At 42.0% G+C, this 22232-nt stretch overlaps 1 protein-coding gene and 1 long non-coding RNA gene across 16 annotated transcripts in view; one reads left to right on the forward strand and one right to left on the reverse strand.

Annotated features, from left to right (window-relative positions):
- Nucleotides 1–22232, forward strand: part of CCSER1 (coiled-coil serine rich protein 1) — a 1152782-nt gene that overhangs the window by 254122 nt on the left and 876428 nt on the right. For all 15 annotated transcript variants that reach the window (XR_006290310.1, XM_043545151.1, XM_043545153.1 and 12 more), the window contains one exon: nucleotides 17832–17925. Coding sequence is in view for 14 of the 15 variants with exons in the window: in XM_043545151.1 (XP_043401086.1) it covers nucleotides 17832–17925 (94 nt within the window). In the remaining variant the exon portion in view is untranslated. The remainder of the gene's footprint in view (nucleotides 1–17831; nucleotides 17926–22232) is intronic.
- LOC122465446 lies at nucleotides 1482–14370 on the reverse strand. Its single transcript, XR_006290313.1, has 3 exons — nucleotides 14357–14370; nucleotides 8601–8603; nucleotides 1482–1615 (listed from the first exon to the last, which is right to left on the reverse strand). It is a non-coding gene; the product is annotated as an uncharacterized LOC122465446 (long non-coding RNA).

Genomic DNA, 22232 nt, shown 5'->3' on the forward strand with positions numbered 1-22232 from the left:
GGCTGACCAATCCTTGGAATAATCTTTTAGATTATCTGTGGTCCACAAACTTCCAGTATAAATGTACCTTACATAGAAGTCTGCAGTTAAGATTGTATTCTGTCAAAATGCGGGATGGAGAATACTGAAGGAGCTTGTTTTGTCTTTGGATGTGAAACTTGGCACTATACATGTGGAAATTTTTTTCCAACCCATATGGTAATAACTTTACTTATGCACATGCATGGTGCGTTACATATTACGACAGCTGTAAAAACATTAACTGATCCACAAAGCAAATTACATGCTGCTGATGTATTCCTTCTTATGGTAGAAAAGCAATTAAACCAGGTTTTATTTGATCATTTTAAACTTCACTGTGTGGTTTTTCAAAGAATCTGAGCCTTTGACTGCATTCTTATGTGGTTTGTTGTTATCAAAGTAAGAAGTGAGGGCTAGATTCACAAAAGAAACAGACTTTTAGGCACCAAGAAAATCATTCGAATTCACCATACCCGAGTTTGGTGCCTAGGCGCCTAGGCTCTCTATATAATGAATTGGAAGAGAGAGGCACCTTAGAATTAGGTAGTCTCTAAGGTGCTACAAGTACTCCTTTTCTTTTTGTGAATACAGACTAACACGGCTGCTACTCTGAAACCTGCACCTTAGAATGGGATTCGTAAAAACCAGCATGCTAGGCGGCTCCTTGCCTAAGGTAGCTAATAGAAAATGCCAAGACAAGACATGTGGGTATATGCTAAGCCCTGCTCCTCTCTCCGAGATAGGCACCTACCTCAGGGCTGCAGGGAGGTGCCTCCCTCTGCTTGAGATTCTCAACTGTAAAATGTATCTTTGAATTAGGTGCTGTCAAGGTTCCTTCCCCATTCTGAACTCTAGGGTACAGATGTGGGGACCTGCATGAAAGACCCCCTAAGCTTATTCTTACCAGCTTAGGTTAAAAACTTCCTCAAACTTTGCCTTGTCCTTGAACCCTATGCTGCCACCACCAAACGTGTTAAATAAAGAACAGGGAAAGAGCCCACTTGGAGACATCTTCCCCCCAAAATATCCCCCCAAGCCCTACACCCCCTTTCCTGGGGAAGGCTTGATAAAAATCCTCACCAATTTGCATAGGTGAACACAGACCCAAACCCTTGGATCTTAAGAACAATGAAAAAGCAATCAGGATCTTAAAAGAAGAATTTTAATTAAAGGAAAAGTAAAAGAATCACCTCTGTAAAAAATCAGGATGGTAAATACCTTACAGGGTAATCAGATTCAAAACCTAGAGAATCCCTCTAGGCAAAACCTTAAGTTACAAAAAGACACAAAAACAGGAATATACATTCCATTCAGCACAGCTATTTTACCAGCCATTAAACAAAAGAAATCAAAAGCATTTCTAGCTAGATTATTTACTAACTTTTTACAGGAATTCTGAGCTGCATTCCTGTCTGTTCCCGGCAAAAGCATCCCACAGACAGACAGACAGACCCTTTGTTTCCCCTTCTGCAGCTTTGAAAGTATCTTGTCTCCTCATTGGTCACTTTGGTCAGGTGCCAGCGAGGCCATCCCAGCTTCCCAACCCTCCACAGGTGAAAGGGCCCTGCCTCCAGCCAGGAGGGATTCCATAGTTCTGTGTACAGAAAGGTGGCCACCCCTCCCCTCACATTCACGACAGGTTCCTCTGCCGTTTTTGCAAAAAGTCACGGGACGGGGACCTCTCCCCTCAAACTTTTAGCTCAATGGTTAGAGTATTCACCTGAGATGTGAGAGAACCTCAGCTCAAATCCCCCTCTCTACCTGAGGGGAGAGGGGATTTGAATAGGGATCTGCCATCTCTCAGATGAGCGCTCTAGCCACTGGGCTATGGGATAGTTTGACGTGGGGCTCCCTCAGCCCTGCCCCCTTTTATATAAGCTCATCTATACTGGTCTGATGCAGTAGGCAAGCTCTGAGTACACTTAACAAATCAGGCCCCACAGGAATGATAGGCTTTCCTCCATCTTCCACCGGTTCATGAATTGCTCTGGGGCTTAGGTGTCTGGACACCTGGTGCGGGGCTGCAGTGCACATGTTCAGAGGCAGAAACATATGCACTTGAGGAAATATTTACTGAAAAAAAATAAGCACCAAGCAAGTTTAGGCTCCTGCGAGGGCAGCTGAGCGGGTCATTGAGGTCTGATGCTGGGATTTAGTTGGCTGAAGTGGCAGTTAGGTGCCAAAGAAACTATCCCAGTGTCTCCTGTGACTTTGTAGCTGAAAATATTTAGCAGACCCAGATTTATGCATGAAAAGGGTTTACTTTACCTTTGATACCACAAAGAATGTGATTGTTGTGATTTTTAAAAGAAGCACAATAAAAAAGCTCAAGTGCTCTGGAATCATCTTAGAATGTGGCTTGAAACAGTTCTTTTCTGACTGAATTTTCATTTTTCTTATTTATGGGGGATAGGAGTCAAATCTCAATCTTGTTGGCACACAGCAGTACACACATCACTGTAATGATGTTAACATTGCTTTTAGCTTGATGCTCCATGATTAATGCAGTCTTATGTGATTGGTGTCTTGATCAGCTCTGTCAAGACCTGATTCTTAACTATGGATTGACTGGAACCAGGAATCTTTTTGAAGATACTAATGAGAACATAAAATAGACTTAACTATTTGCCTGATTCCTTGGAGTTGCCCGCACATAAACTCCATGTCCATAAAAAGCAAAAGGTCTCTCTCAAAATGAGTTATAGATTAATATTCCTTATATTTAGGGCCTGCTCCTCCGTCTATTGAATCCAGTGGTAAAATTTCCCATTCAATTCAGTGACGTGGTCTGTGATGGGTGAGGTGAATGGGGAGCACCATGGAAGATTAAATTTAGCATTGACAAATGCAAAGTAGCACACATTAGATGGAATAATTTGAATTAACTGTAACCACTCAAGAAAAAGAACTTTAGATTTTGGCTCAATGGAATCTTCCATTTAAAGTGCAGTAGTCGTCCAAAGAACAAACAAAATCATAGGGGAGATAGGAGAATAAAACAGAAAATAATGCATTACCATTATACAGGCAAATCACAGGTGAAAACAGATATGAACAGAAGTTAAGATGACTCTAAGCCATGTATTTAGGCAATTCCTTTCACAGGTAGTTTTGGAATTTCTTCTTCATTGGTCTTAAGTTCACACTCATTTACTGTATAAATTGTTTCCGCATGTTAGTCGACCATAGAAAATTTGCTTACCAACTATTACAAGATTTATTGTTTCCTTTTTAGAGTATCTCATATACCACTAAGAAATAATATGATTATTGGATGGCTCTATTCAGAAGAGGAAGCTGCTCATGGTATATAAAAGATATCCAAAAGCTTTACATTAGATACAGAGATTTGTAGAATGTTGGCAAAGTATTCTGCGTTTTTAAATATTCTTTCTGTTTACTGTGTTATTTGTATTTTTATTTTCTTTTTGAAGTATGTGTGAGAGGGCAGAAAGGGAACTACTTCATTATGTCCATGAATTATTCAGTTATGATTCTCAGTATTAATAATCCTTTAAATAGCTTAATATTTTCCTTTTAGTGTGTGTCAGATTTTTTCCTAATGCAGATTGTGTGCCACATTTCTTAGCTGGTTACAGTCTTGATGAAGTACTAGCTGATAGCAATCCCTGCAAACAATTTCAGACCTTAACTATAAATGATTAATTCTAATCTTATTTTCTGGCACCACATAAATTACAACGACATATAAATAGATGTGTGTTCTGCTGTCTGTACATTTTTTTGACAAGAACCCATTTACTCTCTCCAGAGAGTCTTCTCCCCACCCTTGAAAATTTTATCCCCAAATAGTATCCTCCACATTTTCCCCCAGCACAGACAGAAAGCTGTGCTTCAGCTCTTGCCCTGGTTTGTCTCATTTGCATTGATAATTTATTTTACAATTAATATCCACAAGCTGAATTTTATAGTAATAATATAATACAATACTCTTTGTTTAGTGCCAGCATTCAGTCTGTAATTCTTTTTACTTTCAGTAACGGAGTCAGTAATTTTTCTGAATGTGAGAAGCCAGTTCCATAATCAAAGGCCATAAACAGAAAAGCCTAGAATCTCCAATGTATATTAGGGAATCTGTGTGCAGAAAATCTGTGTGCAGAAACAAGAACCCAAGAAAAATAACTGGAAAGATACTCTGGGTACCTACATATATGTCAAAATATTTCTGAGCTCAGGGAAAATTTTAGAATGGGTCCAAGTCCCATTTTCAAAAGGAAATTAGGCACTTAGGCTCCTAAGACTGGTTAAAGTCCAGGAAATTTTCCTACCATTGAAATCAATGGGATTCAGGCACCCAACTCACTGAGGCACTTTTGAAAATCCCAGTAGATGCTTAAAGACCTTTGAAAATCTGGTCCTATAGTCTCAATCACATCATTCCTGATGTGCTTCAGAGTCCCATGGATGTCTGTGGGAGTTTTGATTTCTGAAGAATAAAGTATTTTGCTTGAAATCAAACAAGAGATTTCAGAAGGATATCAATGTGATCAGATAATCCAGATTCAGTAAGACCTCTGACAGCAATGAGTGTTCTATCAGCAGCAGTCTCTTAATGGAAGAAACAAAAATAAAGAAATGCAAAAATTGATTTTAGAACAAAGTATTAATTTACCTCTCCATTATCTTTTTATCGAGCAAAGGTCTCAATCTGACAGTATTATGTCGATAATACACAGAAGCCTTATTGATTACATATGCAAAATGCTTACCAAAAAAAAAAAAAAAAAAATCAGAATGTAATGTTATAACCCAGGTCTTCATGTTCCAGGATGGTAAAGTCATATTAACATATAACCAAAGTTAACTGTCAGAAGCAGAGTGATGCGCAGCAGATCTCTATGAAAAAGTAGTTAAACTTCAGCTGTTAAATGGATGTTGCTTCATTAAATTGCTTGCTATTGAAATGCTTAATATCACCCAAACAATAGTCAAGACTGTTATGGTATTGCTATAATTAGATGGCAATCTGTGTCATCTACATAAAAGAACCTTGGATCATACTGAAGGATGACAGGTCCAACAGCTCTGTGTGTGTGTGTGTGTGTGCATACATTCACACAACACACACACACGCAACGGTAACAGAACAAAGCCCACTTGTTTTGAGAACAAAATTGATCAGACCTAAATCTCCCCGTAGACACCAGCACTAATGTGAAAGAAAGTAACCAGCTGAAAAGCAATCAGAATGGACTGCACTTAGCTGCATTGCTGAATGCTTCTAGAAATGCCAAAGACACCAGTAAAGACAGAGAATCTGTGTCCGCCACCATTAGGACATCATTGTATGCTTTTAACCATGTTGTTTTAGGAGTATGAAGTCTACGAAACTCAGATTGAAGATAAAATTGTAACAAAGTAATAGTTTCATTTGGAATTTTTATAATTTTCAGATTGGTCTACTAAAGTGAAGTGCAAATCTGAGTCTCATATACAGTACTATTTGTGGATATCCAGTCCTAAATTGCTTCATTCTGCCTGAGTTTGTAAATTATGTTGACTTGATTTTGTGTGTGGTTTTATTTAGTTCACTGGTTATTTGGGAATTAAATAAGATTATTATATTAATATGTTTGATGAATATTTGTGCACTTATACGTGGGCTGTGTTCATCATCTATAAATAAAATATTAATTTTAAATGAGTGCAATTATAATAATAGCGACTTTTGTATGTCCATAATAAAATGTGTAAATTGGAAACGGGGTCAGTAATTGATGGGTCCAGAGTGCTTCTCTACAGAAGGAATTATTTATCATTTGTAATTCAGGAATGCTTAATGGCTCCAATCAGAGATGGCTCCTTTGTGTTAGGCACTGTACAATCACTTACTAATAAGACAGGCCTTGTCCCGAAAAGCTTGTAATCTTTGTTTTAGAATTGTGTTTGGCTTTAAGCCCTGTATTACCTTAATGTCATCTGGCAAAAACATTTGAGAAAACACACTGTATTAAGTAACTTGGCCAAAGCTTTCAAAAGACCTACTGGCTGCAGGGAGCCACTTGTCCAATACTCAGCTGTCTTCAAAAATCACTGCATGTAGCCCTTGCTAGAATGAAACCATCTTTAGCTAATATTTCTTAGTTTAAGAAGCCTGGACCTGATCTAAAACCTATTGAAGTCAAAGAACTTTGGATGTGACCTCTATCAATAGGATGAAAAAAGGACAGTTGGATAATTTCTCTTGTTGTACAGAATTTTCAATAACAATTAAAAATTAGTTCCAAATGAATAGGCAAGGCCTTCAGATACCTAGAAATATTTTTGAATGTATACTCCATTCTGATTATGTACGTTAAGATGGCTGTTGAGAAGTAGTCTGAACTGAGGCATGTATGGGGGCCATTTTATCCAAAATACTAATACACCATTATTTTAAATTATTGGCTATCCATTTGCCTAAATAACTATACCAGTTTATCCTGTTAGAGCTAGAAACAAAATACCTAATCTAACATCCATAAGTAAGAAACTGTAAGAGAAACTTTTTAAAGTTATCAGAAGTGACACGTCTGTAAATAATTAAATTACAGAACATGAACCCCTCCACCAAAATACCTAGACAGCAAATACCTAGATCTTTCTCAGGAGACACAAGCAGAAGAGTGACTGAATAGGTCCATGCACATGTATGTCTCCTTCCTTAGCTACCTACTAAGTAATATGGACACTCTGCCTTCCTCCCTGCTCTGGCTACATTACTAAGAACATTGTTAAAGATGGCTAGAGACACTATTTTTGTAGGACATGACAAAAGAGATAAAAATATAGACAGGTTTTCTGAAGTGCTCAGGGTTGGTATACCTGTTCTCCCACTGAAGAGTAAAACTCCCTTAGGAGAGGAAGGAATGCCCACTGGTTAGGGCATCAGACTGGGAGACCTGAGTTGAATTCCCTGTTATGCCACAGACTTCGTGTGTGACCTTGGACAAGTCACTTCACTTCTCTGTGCCTCAGTTCCCCATTTGTAAAATATGGATGGTAATACCTGCATACATCTTCGGACTGTCGCGAGGATAAATGCATTAAAGGTTGTGAGGTGCTCAGATACTACTGTAATAGTGGCCATGTCTACACTGTGCCACAGTGTGGACTATGAGAGTGTGAACTGCATCGTGCACCAAAGTGTTGTGATCGAACTGCCTCATGTGGACGCCCCATACTGTTTGAAAGAGGACTACATTAATGCAAACTAAGGGTATGTCTACACTGTAATTAGACATCCATGGCTGGCCTGTGCCAGCTGACTCAGGCTCATGTGGCTTGAGCTGCAGGGCTGTTTAATTGAGATGTAGACATTCCGGCTTGGGCTGTAGCCCGAGCTCTGGGACCCTCCCACCTTGCAGGGTCCTAGAGCCCAGGCTCCAACCCATGCCAACAATGGAAGACTACACTGTGGTTAAACAGCCCCACAGCCTAAGCCCTGCAAGCCTGAGTCAGCTGGCATGGGCTAGCCACAGATTTTTAATTGCAGTGTAGACATATACCCTAAGTAACTTTTTGTATCCACAGGGCACTTAGGTTGCACCACTTTGGCGCGGTTCTGCAGTTCACACCCCTGTAGTCCAGAGTGTGGCACAGTGTAGACAAGTCCTTAGTCCTAAAATAGTAATGGGTTTGAAAATCCCAGCCTACAGCCTTCCAAATCCAGTATTGCTGGGTCAAATATGAGTTCTACCCAAATGAGGACTGAATGTGGACTTCAGTGATTGGCTTGCTATTGGGTGTCTCACTGCAGTAATTACTGAACCAACAGTATGCCCAGAGCTGTGCTGAAATTATTGGTACTGTTATGGAGAAACAGATGTTCTGGCATAAGGAATGGCTAGAGATAAACTGAAGTTGATAAACTAAAGCACTTATTAATTTTAGCCCCATTCTAACTGAAGAAGGAGGGAAAATTCAAATGCAAAACAGAGACATGGAGGTAGGAAAGTTCTTTTTAAGCTTCTGAGATCAAAAGTCAGTGGAGAATTTTATTAAACTTTTTTTGTTGGAGAGCTTGTCTCTGCACAAAATGATTAGGCCTTCTGGAATAAATAAATTATACGTCAGCATTAATAGACAATCAGCATTTCCCTAGAACATTGGTGAGAGGTTTCATTTCTTTTTCTTAACATAACAAAGCATTGAAACACAGGATTGAATTAAAGTACAGTTAAGGCCTCTTTTGCGTGGTTTTTTTTTTTTTTTTTTAACTAGTGTTATTCCTCTCCTGGGACATAATTGACCATGATGGGGAAGGTTAAAAAATCTTAAAGTTTAAAAAAAATAATAAATAAATCTAGAACTTCTGTTCCCTGCACCAAAAAAGGGAGTTCTCAGGGTTGCATAATCTAATGGATATGGTGCAGGAGTAGAAATCAGGATAGCAGGCTTCCATTCACTGCTCAGGTGCAGACCTGCTGTGTCACCTTGGGCAAGTCACTTCTCCTCACTGTGTGTCTATTTCCCTTCCCAACCTTTATCAAAAATGCCTGTAGGGTGGCACTGGGATCGTTACTGATGTGCTTACATGTTATCTGCCCTGTTGGGTATGCTCTTGTGTCCGATTTTACGTTCTTGAGAAATGACTGGCTGGAAAAAAATATTATCAGCAAGAGTTTTTCCTCAAAGGTCTGTGACGATAACAGGGAAGCAAACAAGTTAACGTGATCGGAATGTAAATGAAGAAGCTCCCCATCTTGGAGTTCAGCCTAACCCTATGATGCTGTGGAGCTCCACAGTCCCACAGGTGCTCACTATCTCCCGAAGCAACTCTTACCTTGAGCTCCAGTGCGAGAGGTGGGAGAAGCTGCATGGGAGCGTTACCCCTTTTTTATTGGAGCCAAGGTAGTGGCTTGCCTATGTCATGCTGCTTTTACCTGGGTGATACTCCTCATTCTTTACTACTACAGTTCTAGTTCATTGTTTCTCCATCACAGGCTGGTTGGGGAGTGTGTGTGTTTGTGTGTGTGTGTGTGTGTGTGTTTGTATGTCATTCGTGTTGACTAGGATGAATAGGATGAGTTTTGAGTGGAGAACTGCTTGCAACATGTACTTGCAGTAGTTGTTTCTGTGATGGTTAGATCAGCACTTGGTGATATGCAGTGATCAGTGGGGGATTGATTAGCACAAGAGAAGATTTAGGGGTTCAGAAACTATCACAGAAGGCCTTCATGCAGATGGATCCCCTGAGACACTGTTTCTGGGGTACAAATCCTTTGAGTGAGGAGCCCATGTCCCTCACAGAAGGATCTGCAAGGAGACCCTTGTGGGAGTTTGCAGTCTCATTTTCTACATGGTGTTGATCTGGACCCTAGCTAAGCTTCAAAGGACTTTCTCTCAGTAGGTCATGTTTATAAGCACAGGCAAGGCCTGAAGTTCCTACAAATGCTATAAGAACTCTATGACGTTGCATTCCATATGTTTTATGGAAATATGCTAATGAGTGTGAATATAATGTAACTGGAATATGCTTCATGCAAAAGGTCTCTTGTAAGGTATCATTACAAAGCTTTTGATCTACTGAGTGTGTTCATCCTAATTGTATGAATGTACCAAATGTGCCAAAGATATAACGGGGGTGGAACAGAACAAAAATGCTGCCAGTCATGAGAAATCCCCTAGTTACCACCTGAGCTGGAACTAACAAGAACTGTACCGGGGAAAGGATTGGGCCCAGACTAAGAAGGAGTCTAGTCTGTGAAAGAAGAGTATTGGAACATCTCTGAGGGTGAGATTTACCTGTATTCAGTTTCTTAAATGTATTAGGCTTAGACTTGCATGTTTTGTTTTATTTTGCTTGGTAACTTACTTTGTTCTGTCGGTTATTACTTGAAACCACTTAAATCCTACTTTTTATACTTAATAACATCACTTTTGTTTATTAATTAACCCAAGTAAGTGATTAATACCTGTGGGAGCAAACAACTGTGCATATCTCTCTATCAGTGTTATAGAGGGCGGACAATTCATGAGTTTACCCTCTATAAGCTTTATACAGAGTAAAATGGATTTATTTGGGTTTTGGATCCCATTGGGAACTGGGTGACTGGGTGCTGGAGATAGGTAACCTGCTGAGTGGTTTTCAGTTAAGGCCTGACGTTTTGGGGGCGTGGACCAGACCTGGGTCTGTGTTGTTGCAAACTAGTGTGTCTGGCTCAACAAGACAGGGCTCTGGAGTCTCAAGCTGACAGGGAAAACGGGCTCAGAGGTAGTTTCAGCACATCAGGTAACAGTCCCAAGGGGGTCTCTGTGACCGAAGTTTTACACAAACTCTTAGAGAGACAATATGGTTGAGGTAATATGTTGTATTGGACCAACTTCTGTTGGTGAGAGAGATCTGAAGAAGAACTCTGTGTAAACTCAAAAGCTTGTCTCTTTCACCAGCAAAAGTTAATCCAATAAATATATTACCTCACCCACATTGTCTTTCTAGTCCCTTCCTGGGACTGACGCGGCTCTGACAACACTGCATGTAAGAATTCTTGTTTAGCATGATTGTGTAAAACCAGTGCGAATTAAATGCCCCCAGTTGATCTAGGTTCTAAATGTCCCAATTTAATGTCTATAATCAGATATACTTGCTGCAGTTATGAATATTTGTTTTGTAAAAGTTCACTCTTTTAGTGCTGCATTTATTTTGATATACTCCTCAGCCATAAACTATGATGATTCTGTGCTCCATTTTCCATTATGCATGACTTTGGCTTTATATAATTACGTTAGTAAAACCATGATACTGCAGAATGTCCCTTTGAGATGTGAGGTTAGCACATAGTATATATTCACTAGGTACCCCCATAAATGGAGCATGGGCATTTTTAAAGTCTGAAACAGAATCTGGCTGCAATTTCACGTTTTATTTTATACTTAGGATGTATTAATGCCATCTCAACATATTTGCTGCGGACACCAACAGATTAGCTGCTGTCTTTGGGCTAGGGGATTATTGAGTTTTGTGTTCTCATTTTATGTGATTTAAGATGTTTGTCAAATGCATTCTGGACTGCTTATTCAAGTTCATACATTGTTGTTGTTTGGTTTTTTCCTTTTAACATATGCAATATATTAACCAGCTTTTGTCATTAAATACTTTAAGATGCTTTTTAAGAACTGCATGGATTGTTCTTGTAGTCTTTTAAAGTTTGTTACTACAACTTTTTAAAAAAAACATTGTGTGTGAACAGTACTGAATCACTGTATCTTGCAGATATGCTACAGGGTACTTCAATATCATTTTTGATAAAAGTGTTCAAACTACGGTATCTAAAAGAACTTTAGCCCACTTCTATTTAGGTTCCCTTTTCATCGTGTGTCTGTATATAACTTTGCACAATTGGTCCTAATCTTTGATTGGTGCCCCTCGTGCAATGCAAATAATAATAGTGATAGACAGCCAAGTTTTAATATTTTTGTCATACCAGTCTGTGATCTTTGAATTTCTGAAAGGTCCAGGGGTAAAATTTTCACAAGTGTCCATAAGGAAAAGATGTTAAAATGTATTTCGGTGTTGCAAGATGTCTACATACCTCTAGTGCAGAGGGGGGCAAACTATGGCCCGCGGGCCACATCCGTCCTGCAGGACCCTTCTCTCTGGCCCCCGAGCTCCTGCCAGGGAGCGGGGTCAGGAAAGGCTTGCGGAGGAGCCAGCCCAACTCCCCAGCAGTGTGGTGAGCGGGGTGGAGGCTAGTCCCTGGCCCCTCCCTGCCTCCCTTGCAGTCACAGTTCCCCCAGCACCTCGGCAGTGTGAACGCAGCTCCGGCTGGGCAGCACGGCTGTAGTGCGGCCAGACCTGGGCATCCAGGGCAGTGCGGTCAGCGGGAGTTCTGGGGGGGAGGCGAGGAGAAGGGGAGGTTGCAGGGGGGTGGTTAAGGAGCCTGGGCCCTTCTGCCGGGGACGGGGGAAGAGAAAACCAGGGCCACACTCCACCTCCAGCATGCTTGGCCCCTGTCCCCAGCAGCCAAGCCCAGACAGAGAGCGAGCCCTGCTCGACTGCCAGGGAGAGCAGCCAAACGAGCAGGGGAAAGGACTGAGCCCCTCTTTCCCCCACCCCACAGGTAACGTAGGGCGGGGAGAGCAGGGAGGGTTGGATGGGGCGGGGAGGACGCAGGGGGGCGGTCAAGGGGTAGGGAGCAGGAGTCCCGGGGGTAGTCAGGGGTGGGAAGCAGGGGGAGTTGGATGGGGGTGGGAGTTCTGGGGGGCTGGAATGGGGGTGGGGGCCAAGCCACGCCTCACTGTTTGGGGAGGCATAGCCTCCCCCAGCCTTCCCTACCTGGCCCTCCATACAATTTCTGTACGCGATGTGGCACTAGGGCCAAAAAGTTTGCCCACCCCTACTCCAGTGGGATTTTCAGTCTCCAATTTTTAATGAGTTCCAACAACTATTTAAATGTGTTAACAATGTCTAGCATCAAGTGATGTGTGTTTTGTGATCAGCTGCAATATTTCCTCCTTTTTTCTTTCAATTTAATAGCGTGCAAGGTTTTTTTAGGCTAGTATTTTCTGGTTTGTAACAATACAGTTCTGGGGCTCGGAGTGAGTTTACATCCACATTAGTGTCCAGTAACATAGTACAGTAAATCCATGTAACAGCTTTTTCATTATTTTTATTTTTGTGCTTGGCACTGCATAGCACAAAACTCATGTAGCAAACTCTACATTTGTCAGCACGAGGAAAATAAATAGTAATTATGAGGCAGACGTACCAGCAGCCATATGAGTTAAACATTTAACATTCAGGTAAAGGGAACAAGATGTTCTTCTGTTTCAGGTAATTGTAATGGTTGCATGATATTTATTTTCCTTCTGTACAATACCTATTCTTGATTAAGTGAAGGTTTCCATACTCCTCTGTTGTCACTTTAAACCCCTGGGATCTGTAAATGTAGGTACAGCATTAACAATTAGCTTCTGCTCTCAGCCGATGAAGTAGGCTGATAATTGTGGCTGCTGCGAAGGACCATGTGACAGGGTCGAAGACTCACTGGCGCGGCGCCTCCTGCTGGTCGTCTGGGAATTAGCTCTTTTCCAGCCTTGGAGTGCCCTCTGCTGGCCAGTGTCTCACCTGCCTCAGGCCCCCCCATGTCCCTCCCGGACCCCGGTGCCCCTTCCTTTGGGGTTCTGCCCCAGCATTACCCAAACTCTCTCGGTCTTCCCTCTCAGGGGAACCCCCTCCACCTTGCCTCAGTGGCTACTGCCAGTCGTCATCTAGCCCGTTCTCACTGGGGCAAACTGCAGTCTGTAGTGGCCACTCATCATCGGCAAGGGGGTTGGACCAGATGCTTCTGCCTATTCCCGGGCTGCACCTCCCAGTACCTGCACAGGCCTTTATCAAGGCCTCAGCCTGGGGAGTTGCCAGGCACGAGCTCTCTTGCTCCTCTTGCCTTTCCCCAGCCCTGCTCTGCTTCAAATACCCTATTCCTAGGCAGCTAAGTCCTTCTCCCTCTAAGGCTGGAGAGAGACTGTGACCCAGCTCCTCCCTTAGGCCTTCTTATACTTCCATTCCGGCCCTGACTGGCTGCCTCAAGCCCACTCCTAATTGGCTCCCCAGGGCCGCCCTTTCCTAGGGCTGTTTTTAACCCCTTCCACACTGGAGTGGGGTGACCGCGCCGCTACAGACCACTATAAGGAGAGGGAGGCAGAAGTCCTTGTACTACAGATACCATGTTTCTAGAAGATAATGCCTAATTGAGTTTAAAGGACTGATTTGCGTTTAAGGATCTTGTCTTGTGCTGGGAATGAGAGGAGCAATATATGTGGAGAAAGAGTACTGTGAAATGATTAGAAGTAACATAAAGAGTGAATTAATTATGGTAAACCTATCATATCTGGCCACAGCACTCTTACTGAAGGAATATTAGGACTCAGAGAAACTATCCTCAAACCACTCACTGGACAAAGGGCCAGCTTCCTCCAGGACACAACAGACTTCCTCCAGAAACGCCACAATATTGTCATTCTCCCTCAACATTATCATTGTCACTTCCCTATACACCAACATCCGTCACAACGATGGCATCTCTGCAGGCGGCAAGAAGTTACAAGATAATGGACAATCCTCAGATACCCACCCCAAACACATTGCCAAACTCGTCTATTTCATCCTCACCCATAATAATTTTATGTGCAACAACAAACCATGGGAACAGCCACAGACACTAGGATGGCTCCCCAATATGCCAATCTCTCCATGGGCCTCCTTGAAGAAGAATTTCTGGACAAATGCACCATGAAACCAATGATATACCTGAGATAAAATGATGATATTTTCATCCTCTGGACAGATGACCTAAACTCTCTCATAGATTTCCACCACAACTTCAGCAACCACTACCCTTCCTTTAAACTCTCTCTGCACTATTCCCACATTAGCATCAACTCCCTGGACACCACAATCAGTTTAAACAATGAAACCCTGCAGACAGCTATATACAAGAAACCCACGGATCACCACACCTACCTTCACAGATCTAGTAACCACCCCAAACACACCAAGAAGAAATCTGTTATCTACAGCCAGGCATTCAGATACCCCAGAACATGTTCAGAGGAGAAAGTCCAGGATACACACCTTAACAAACTTAAAGCCACCTTCACCAAACAATGACACTCCACCAGAAAAAAAAGATGGCATCATGGAACAGGCCACCCAAATACCCCAAGAGAGCCTGATTCAATAGTGGTATCAAACCCACTCCAACCACATACCCCTAATTGTCACCTATCACCCCACACTGGAACCACACAGAGTATCATCAAACAGTTATAACACATATTTGATGGGGACCCATCCTGAAAGGAATCTTTCCTGAGCCTGCACTTTTGGCCTTCAAACAACCCCCCAAAACTTCAAGCTCATCATCAGAAGCAAGCTCCACATAGGCCAGGACACACACATTCAAAGCGGCACCAGGCCCTGCCAGAACAACAGATGCAAAACCTGTAGGTGTATTTCCACGGCTACAATGATCAACACCCCACACAACACATCTTTCAAGATCTCTGGATCCTACACATGCTATCACAACTTGTGGTGTTCCTCCTCCAGTGCACTAAATGCCCCAAGACAATCACCATGCTCTCGAATGAACCTACACAGAAAAATAAGACAAAAAACCCATTTCACCTGTGGATGAACACTTTTCTTAAAGCGATCACTCTAAATCTGACCTCTGTTCTAATCCTCAAAGGAAACATGTACAACATCTTCAAAAGATGATTCTGGAAGCTTAAATTCGTAACTTTGCTAGACACTAAAAATCAGGGACTGAATAGATACACTGGATCTATGGCTTATTGCAACAGTCTATAACATACTACCTTCCTCACCCCCAGCTTTCCCCCCCACCCTTTCCCCATTATGACTGGAGAAGTGAATGGGTCACTTCACCTTGAATGGTCCCTTGAAATATGTGTTAGCTACTTATGCTAAACAATCTATTTCACTTTGTATTTAGCTGTGACATACTGAGTACATTTACCAGACCTGAAGAAGATCTCCGTGTAAGCTCAAAAGCATGTCTCTCTCACGAGGAGAGGTTGGTCCAATAAAAGATATTACCTCACGCACATTGTGTCTCTAATGATTTGCCATGAAAGCCATCAAGTACCTGGGCCAATCTTCTGTGTGTATGTGTTTCTCTGTATTTATTTTGCTCTGTCTATTATAAAGTACATTGATCTCTACTGTATGACATTTAGCCTTATGATGAATGAGCTGGTGCAGTAGAATAACAATGTGACATTCCTAAGGAAAATAGGGCCTGAACCAAAAAGCCTGTTGAAGTCAGTGTGAGTATATCTATTGATTTCAATGGGCTTTAATTGGGCCCATATTGCAAATACATTGGACCCAGTACTGCAGTGCTTCAGAGACTAGCACAGTTGCTGTTGACCTCAGTGGGAGTTTTGTCTGAGCATGGATTAAAAAAGAAATGCAGAATTGGGCCTATTATGTTGTCTGGCATAGATTCACTAATATGGCACTTCTTGCAAAAATGTTGTCTTCATTTAGAAGAATATATTATCAACTAAACAAGTAACTGAATGGTCTGGCTTTATCCTAGTCATACTAAATGTAATAGTGCCTGGAGTTGAATGTATCCTCGATCACCTTTTTTCTCTCCTTCTTTTTTCAAATCAATCTGTTTTCCCCCATATACTTCTCATTGTAAATAATGACACGCAAGATTAAATACACAGAGTCAAAATGCAAGATTATTCACTATGTTTTTAAGCAACATTTCAGGTGCTTCTGGGAGTAGCTAATTTCAACAATTTGCCTCTAACCTTAGTATCCCACAGTTGGCTGACATAGGGTATGGGAACAGCAGAATACCAGACAACGCAAACTGTACCCCTCCAACTGGAGTCCACCCAAGTGAATATGAATTGTCTGGCTCTCCACTGGCTACACCACCAGTATGTTCACTTGGCCTCTTTCTAAATGGTAGAGACACATTTTGGAGGCGTTCTAGGCAGTACATTTAAGATTTACATGGGTGCAGATGTCCCTTCAGGACTCGATCCACAGTCCTTTTGGTCTTCTCAGAAACTGGTTCTTTAGTTGAACTACATGGAGATGGGTGTTGGGGGCAGAAGCATGATGCCAACAGATTGCGCTATTATGTCCTACTTCCCGAATTTGGTTTTCACCTTGATGACTTCTAAAAGTGTTGTGTCTCTCAAATCCTGAATATCGACTTGCAGCTGAAACATACAACAAAAATCAATATGAAAATCTTGAAAGAAAACAATAACTAAGGGAAATGATGTAACCAAATCCCAGATCCTGACTTTCTCACTTGGTCTTTGCCCACCCACAAAAATATTTACCAGATTGTGAGTGGTTTTAGTTCTGCCCGAATTCCTTTTTTATCCTAAGTTTCCCAATATTTGTATCTTATATAAATAGGACAATAAATATATATTGATTGTTGGTATGAAAATCAAAACATGAATAAGTAGTCCTAATTTAAATTGGAGATAAAACTACTGTTGTTCTGGTTTTTTTATGCTTCATCTTTAGTTTTGCCGAAACACAAAAAAGATATTCCTGTGAGAAGATATTACAAGAACAAAATCAGAATTTTACAGATAGCAATAGTCACATTTTGATGTAAATATAAATACTCATGATCCTGTAAGAAGAGTGCCAAAAGGAAGTGGCAAATTTTTATTTAGGTTATTAGTTCATTTAATTTTTCTGTAGCTCAGTTCAGCCATAGGGCCAATTTTTATTCTGCTAAACTAGGTCCAGATTTTAGTATTTTTCTTCCAGGTATAGCTCTGTTAATTGCAGGTGAGATCATCTGGCCCTCTGGATTTAAATGAGAGCAGAATTTGGCCTAATGTTTTTATCCAGTCTGTGGGCCAGGTTCTCATCCCCTTACTCAGGCTGAGTAGCACCTTTCTCCACAAATAATCCTGCTGATGTCAATAGGGCTATTTAAGTAAGGTGCATATGGAAGGACACAGCATGTGGAGGCGTACCAAAAACTGGTCATCCATGGTTGTATGAATGTGTGTCTTATCACAAGAGGCGGCAGGGGGGAAAGCTAGCATAAGACACTGTCGTCCTGCAGCGTACTTAATTTCTCATTCAGTTTCACCATTGCTACAACTTAAAAGTGAAGGTAGTTTGAAGTTGTACACAGTATTGCAGAGACTATTAATTCAAAGAGCTTTCCTGTTGTTAATTTTTGAATCTAACCATTGATGTATCACCTAGGTTTGATAGCTCCCAGTACCCTGGTTCAGTGTTAGAGGCTGATCTTTTTAAACTCTTGCTTTGCTTTCATGTACAGGATGTTCTGAATAACTTGGGTTCCTGTGAGTTGGATGAAGATGACCTTATGCTTGATTTGGAATTCCTAGAAGAACAGCATCACCATCGTTCTGGTAAGTCATACAAATATTGGATATTTACAACTTGAATATTATTTATGTACTGTAACATAAAGGAAAAAACTAGTGCACTTACTTAGAAGTAATAAAAATTAATTGGGATGAGGAGGGAGAGGATTATGCATTTAGCAGCTTAATGGTTCTAATTGCCTTTGGGAACTGGCATGCAGGATATCATGTTCTTTACACTTCAGTTGCTGATTCCTTAACATCATTTGGGATGCTGTCATTACTTGGAGATCAAGCCTTTTTACTGTGGATCACTTCATATGGCCAATTATCACACTGAGGCAATTTTTACAGAAGCAAAAGAATCCCAATTGCGCCGCATCAAGGACAAATTCATTTGGTTTTCCAGATGGTTAAAATAACTAGTGTTTACTGCGGAGCCACCAAAAGGCCACCACAGATATTAGTGAGCCCGTTCTGTGTGCATGTTAGAATATGTCTTAGCATGGTGCTTAACCCTTTGTCACACTTACTTTCAATTAACGTTTACTAATATAGCTACAGAGAATATGAACTTCTCTCACTTCTTGTTCTTATTATGTACAATTTGATCTTCTCTTTTACTTCTAGTTAAAAACTGTGTAATCTGAATTAATTCCAAATGACCGGAGCTGTTGATGGTCGGCAAATAACGAACACTAATGCTTGTAACCACAGTCAACTCAGATTGTTTTCAGAGCCATGTTGTAACAGGAATAAATGAGATCTTGATGTGTGCTGGCACCTCACAGCATGGAATTCAGCATTCACTGAGCTTTGAAATTAAGTCATTTACGCCCAGATTTTTAAAGGCATTTAGGAGTTGCTATGCTCAGCATTGCCTGACTGATTTAGGAGCCTGTCTCATTTTCAAAAGACTAAATCTTCTGAAGTGTCTAAATCCTTTAAAAAATGTAGGCTCCTAAATCAGTTAGGCATTACAATTCTGAGCACAGCAACACCTAAATACCTTGGCAAACCTGGGCCTAAATGACTTAATTGAAACCAGATTGAAGTTAGTGGACAGAGTGCCATTGACTTCGAAGGGCTTTGGATCAGGCCTATAATACATATGAGATTTACTCCTTGGAAAAAGTAGAGCTGTGTTTTTGTAGCTGTTCATGACACACTATCTGACCGAGTAACAATAAAATTGGTTGAACTGAGTTTACATGGTGTTTTTCTGCAACGCAGTTGGATGAAATATGCATGCAAGACACTTAACATGCTGCTAACGCTATTGGCATCACTGTATTATGGGGAAAGACTGAGTAGCTATTCCACAGGGTCTCAATAGGAAGCAGAGTACCCAGAGGACATGCACATGGAATGGCAGTACCAGCAGTACATGTCCTATCTGCAGTATCCTACTGCGTGGCAGGAGGATGAGCCGAACTGGGTAAACAAGGACAGATTCCTATATAAACAGCAGATTAACAATGCTACAAAGTGGTTATAGGAAGACATCTCTTGTGATTAGGTGTTGGTTGAAGATGGTCTATCTGCTTAACTCTAAATGTTAAAATAACAAACCTTACCTTTTAACACTTTAAGAAATCAGAACAATTATGCTTTTAGTCTTTCCTTAGATTTACTGGATTAAATTCCTGTACATTAAAACTCACTAAAAGTAACCAGAAGATCATATTTATTCTCTTGTGAAATTGTCAAGTTATTGTCAACTTCATTTGAAATTCTTAAAAGGGAAACTCCGATCCTCAAAAAACTGCTGCTTTTGCAGCCTTAAATAGTAAAAGAAAAAAAACAGCTGCTAGTCTGACTTTGACTGCTATGAGTTTTGAAGCTGGGAGTCACAATGGTCTGCTGAGAGAATTCCAGAATTTCTGTTGGCCGGTGTAGTAAGGCAGAGTGGCCTCCCTCTGGACTTGAGAGTGAGGGACCACTGTACTCCCCTTGGTGGGTGGAGCCAAACCTGCCCCGCCCCCCTTGCCAGAAAGACCGGGGTGGGAAAGGAAGTATAAAGGGAGGACCCTGCAGCTCAGTTGAGTGGGAGCAAGCAGACTAGACGGACGCCTGCTGCGGCTCCCAGGAGCTGAATCTACGCTCTGCCACACCCTGCCCCCGGCAGAGACGGACCCAGATGAGGGGTTACCAGGACTACCGTCGGCTGTCTACCCAGAGGAGCCCGAGGACTGGTGGATACCCAGGTACTAAACCTTGGGGAGGTAGAAAGTAGCCCAGGGGCAGCTGACGACTGGCTGGGTACAGGGCTGACCGCTTCTAGGTCAGTGTGTTGCGGCTGGATCCCCACTGGCCCAGTGGCAGACCTCTCTGTCACTGCTAGGGCCCTGGGCTGGGATACGGTGGAGTAGGGCAGGCCCGCATCACCCTGCCCCACAAACCCCAGGGTGGCAGACTCCTCACCTTAGGCCAGGAGGCCTGTGCTCCCTGAACACCACTGTCAGCACCCTAGACTACCTGCTGGGTGCTCAACCCCTTTTGGAGCCCCCGAGACTGTGTGAGCGCTCACCCCTACCTGAACCCTGAGACTGTATGGGTTTGCTGGTTGCCTGAGCCCAAAGCCCAGGCTAAGCCTGCTCCCTGCTCTGCCTCGCCAAAAGGGCTAGAGCCTATTGACTGTGTGCTTGCTGGCTGCCTAAACCCCAGCTTAGGCTGAAGCCTGCTCCCTGCTCTGCCCTGCCCAAAGGGCGAGAGCTACAGATGATGTATATTTGCTGGCTGCCTCGACCTGGAGGCATAGGCGATAGCCTGCTGCTAACCCGGCCCCACCAGAGGGCAGGGGCTTCAGACTGTTAATTGGTGTCAGCCCCAGCTGAGTGGGCTGAGGGCTAAAGACGACGTTGGCATGCCCCACCCTGGGTTGGGGACAGGAGCCTGGACTATTATTTTATGGTTGCTTTTGTTAGACGGATCCCGCCCAGGCGACTCGAGCCCAAAGACTATTGCCCCTACAGTGAGGCAGTGTGGCTTCCATACCTACTGTAGAGCGAGGGACCACTACACCGGTCCTGGAGTTCTAGTCAAATTAACAGTTATAAGAGAAGAGATATTACAAGTAGGAATTGGTCTTCTTAAAAATTACAGATTATTACCTGCAATTTGCTAAACATAAATTAGTTGATATTTCAAATAGGGCCCTTGTACTACTATAGTTTGTAATTTTTAGATGTCGTCTTAGAATCATCCGAAATGTTAGAATTCTGATATTGTAGAGATTGTGTTGAATTCATTAGCTGTGTAGTACCTCAGTGAGAATTTGATTAATGTGCCTTATTATTTTGCAAGTGGAACTTCTGATTCAATTACATCTCATCAAAATAATAGAGTATGCACCACAATGAGTCATGGATGATTTGAACGAGCATATTTTTTAACAAAATTAAACTATCTTGTGAGCATTTCCCTGCACTGTAATGCTCTCTCTCTAATCCAAAAGTTTCTCTTGGGATCAGTCTCCCTGTTACAAAGTGACTCACCCGTTAAGGGCAGAAGGGCTGAAGCTAACCAATCCTGATTACAAAATGAGTCACTCCTGGCTCAGAGATCAAGATGATAATTCTACAAAGAGCAGTGGGAGGCTGCAATAAAGGGGAGAACCTCAGAAAACTGTAAGAGACTACAGACAGTGTGAGGGGCTCCTGTAGCGAAGATCCAGAGACCAAGGGTGTTGGAGATGAGAGAAGCCCAAACAGCAAGAGGCTCCAGTGTGGAAACCTGGATGGAGTTTGGGCCTAAAAGGTTATCTTCAGCTAGGACGAGCAGGGAAGATGGGCTGTGAGAAAAAGAAAGAGCTCCAGCTGTGATTTTTGTGTGGTGATGGACTTTATTTTGGGACCCAGAGGAACGTTAAGAGCTATTTCTGTTATTAAACTGGCCCCAGCCAGGGTTGGTGTTTACCAGAGAGAAGCTCATGTGCAGTTGTTAAGGGGGCCTCGAGAGCAGAAAGAAAAACAGCGTGCCACAGAGGCCCCTTTGGCCACAAGGGGGAGCCCAGGAGTCAGCCCAACCCTGTTACGCTCCCAATAGTGAGTACACAGTGGGTATTTTTGGTATTTTTAGCTCCATATCACAGGAAGTCCAGCCATAGTGTATAACTGATTTCTAATATGGTGCCTAGTACTGAGGACATCAGACAAGCAGAATGTTGTAAGAAGAATTATTGTGTAAAAGCTAGATAGAATATTTGTTGCAATAAGAATAGTCAGAATGGTTTATATGTCTGATTACCAGGGGAGAATTACTTTTTAAGGCAAAAACAAACAGCAAAATTACCAGTACTCACTGTGGCTCCAATATTCCAATGTACATTTCTTAGTAACAGTGTTAAATGC

This window comes from Chelonia mydas, chromosome 4, assembly GCF_015237465.2.
Source record: "Chelonia mydas isolate rCheMyd1 chromosome 4, rCheMyd1.pri.v2, whole genome shotgun sequence".
NCBI classification, from domain to species: Eukaryota; Metazoa; Chordata; order Testudines; family Cheloniidae; genus Chelonia; species Chelonia mydas.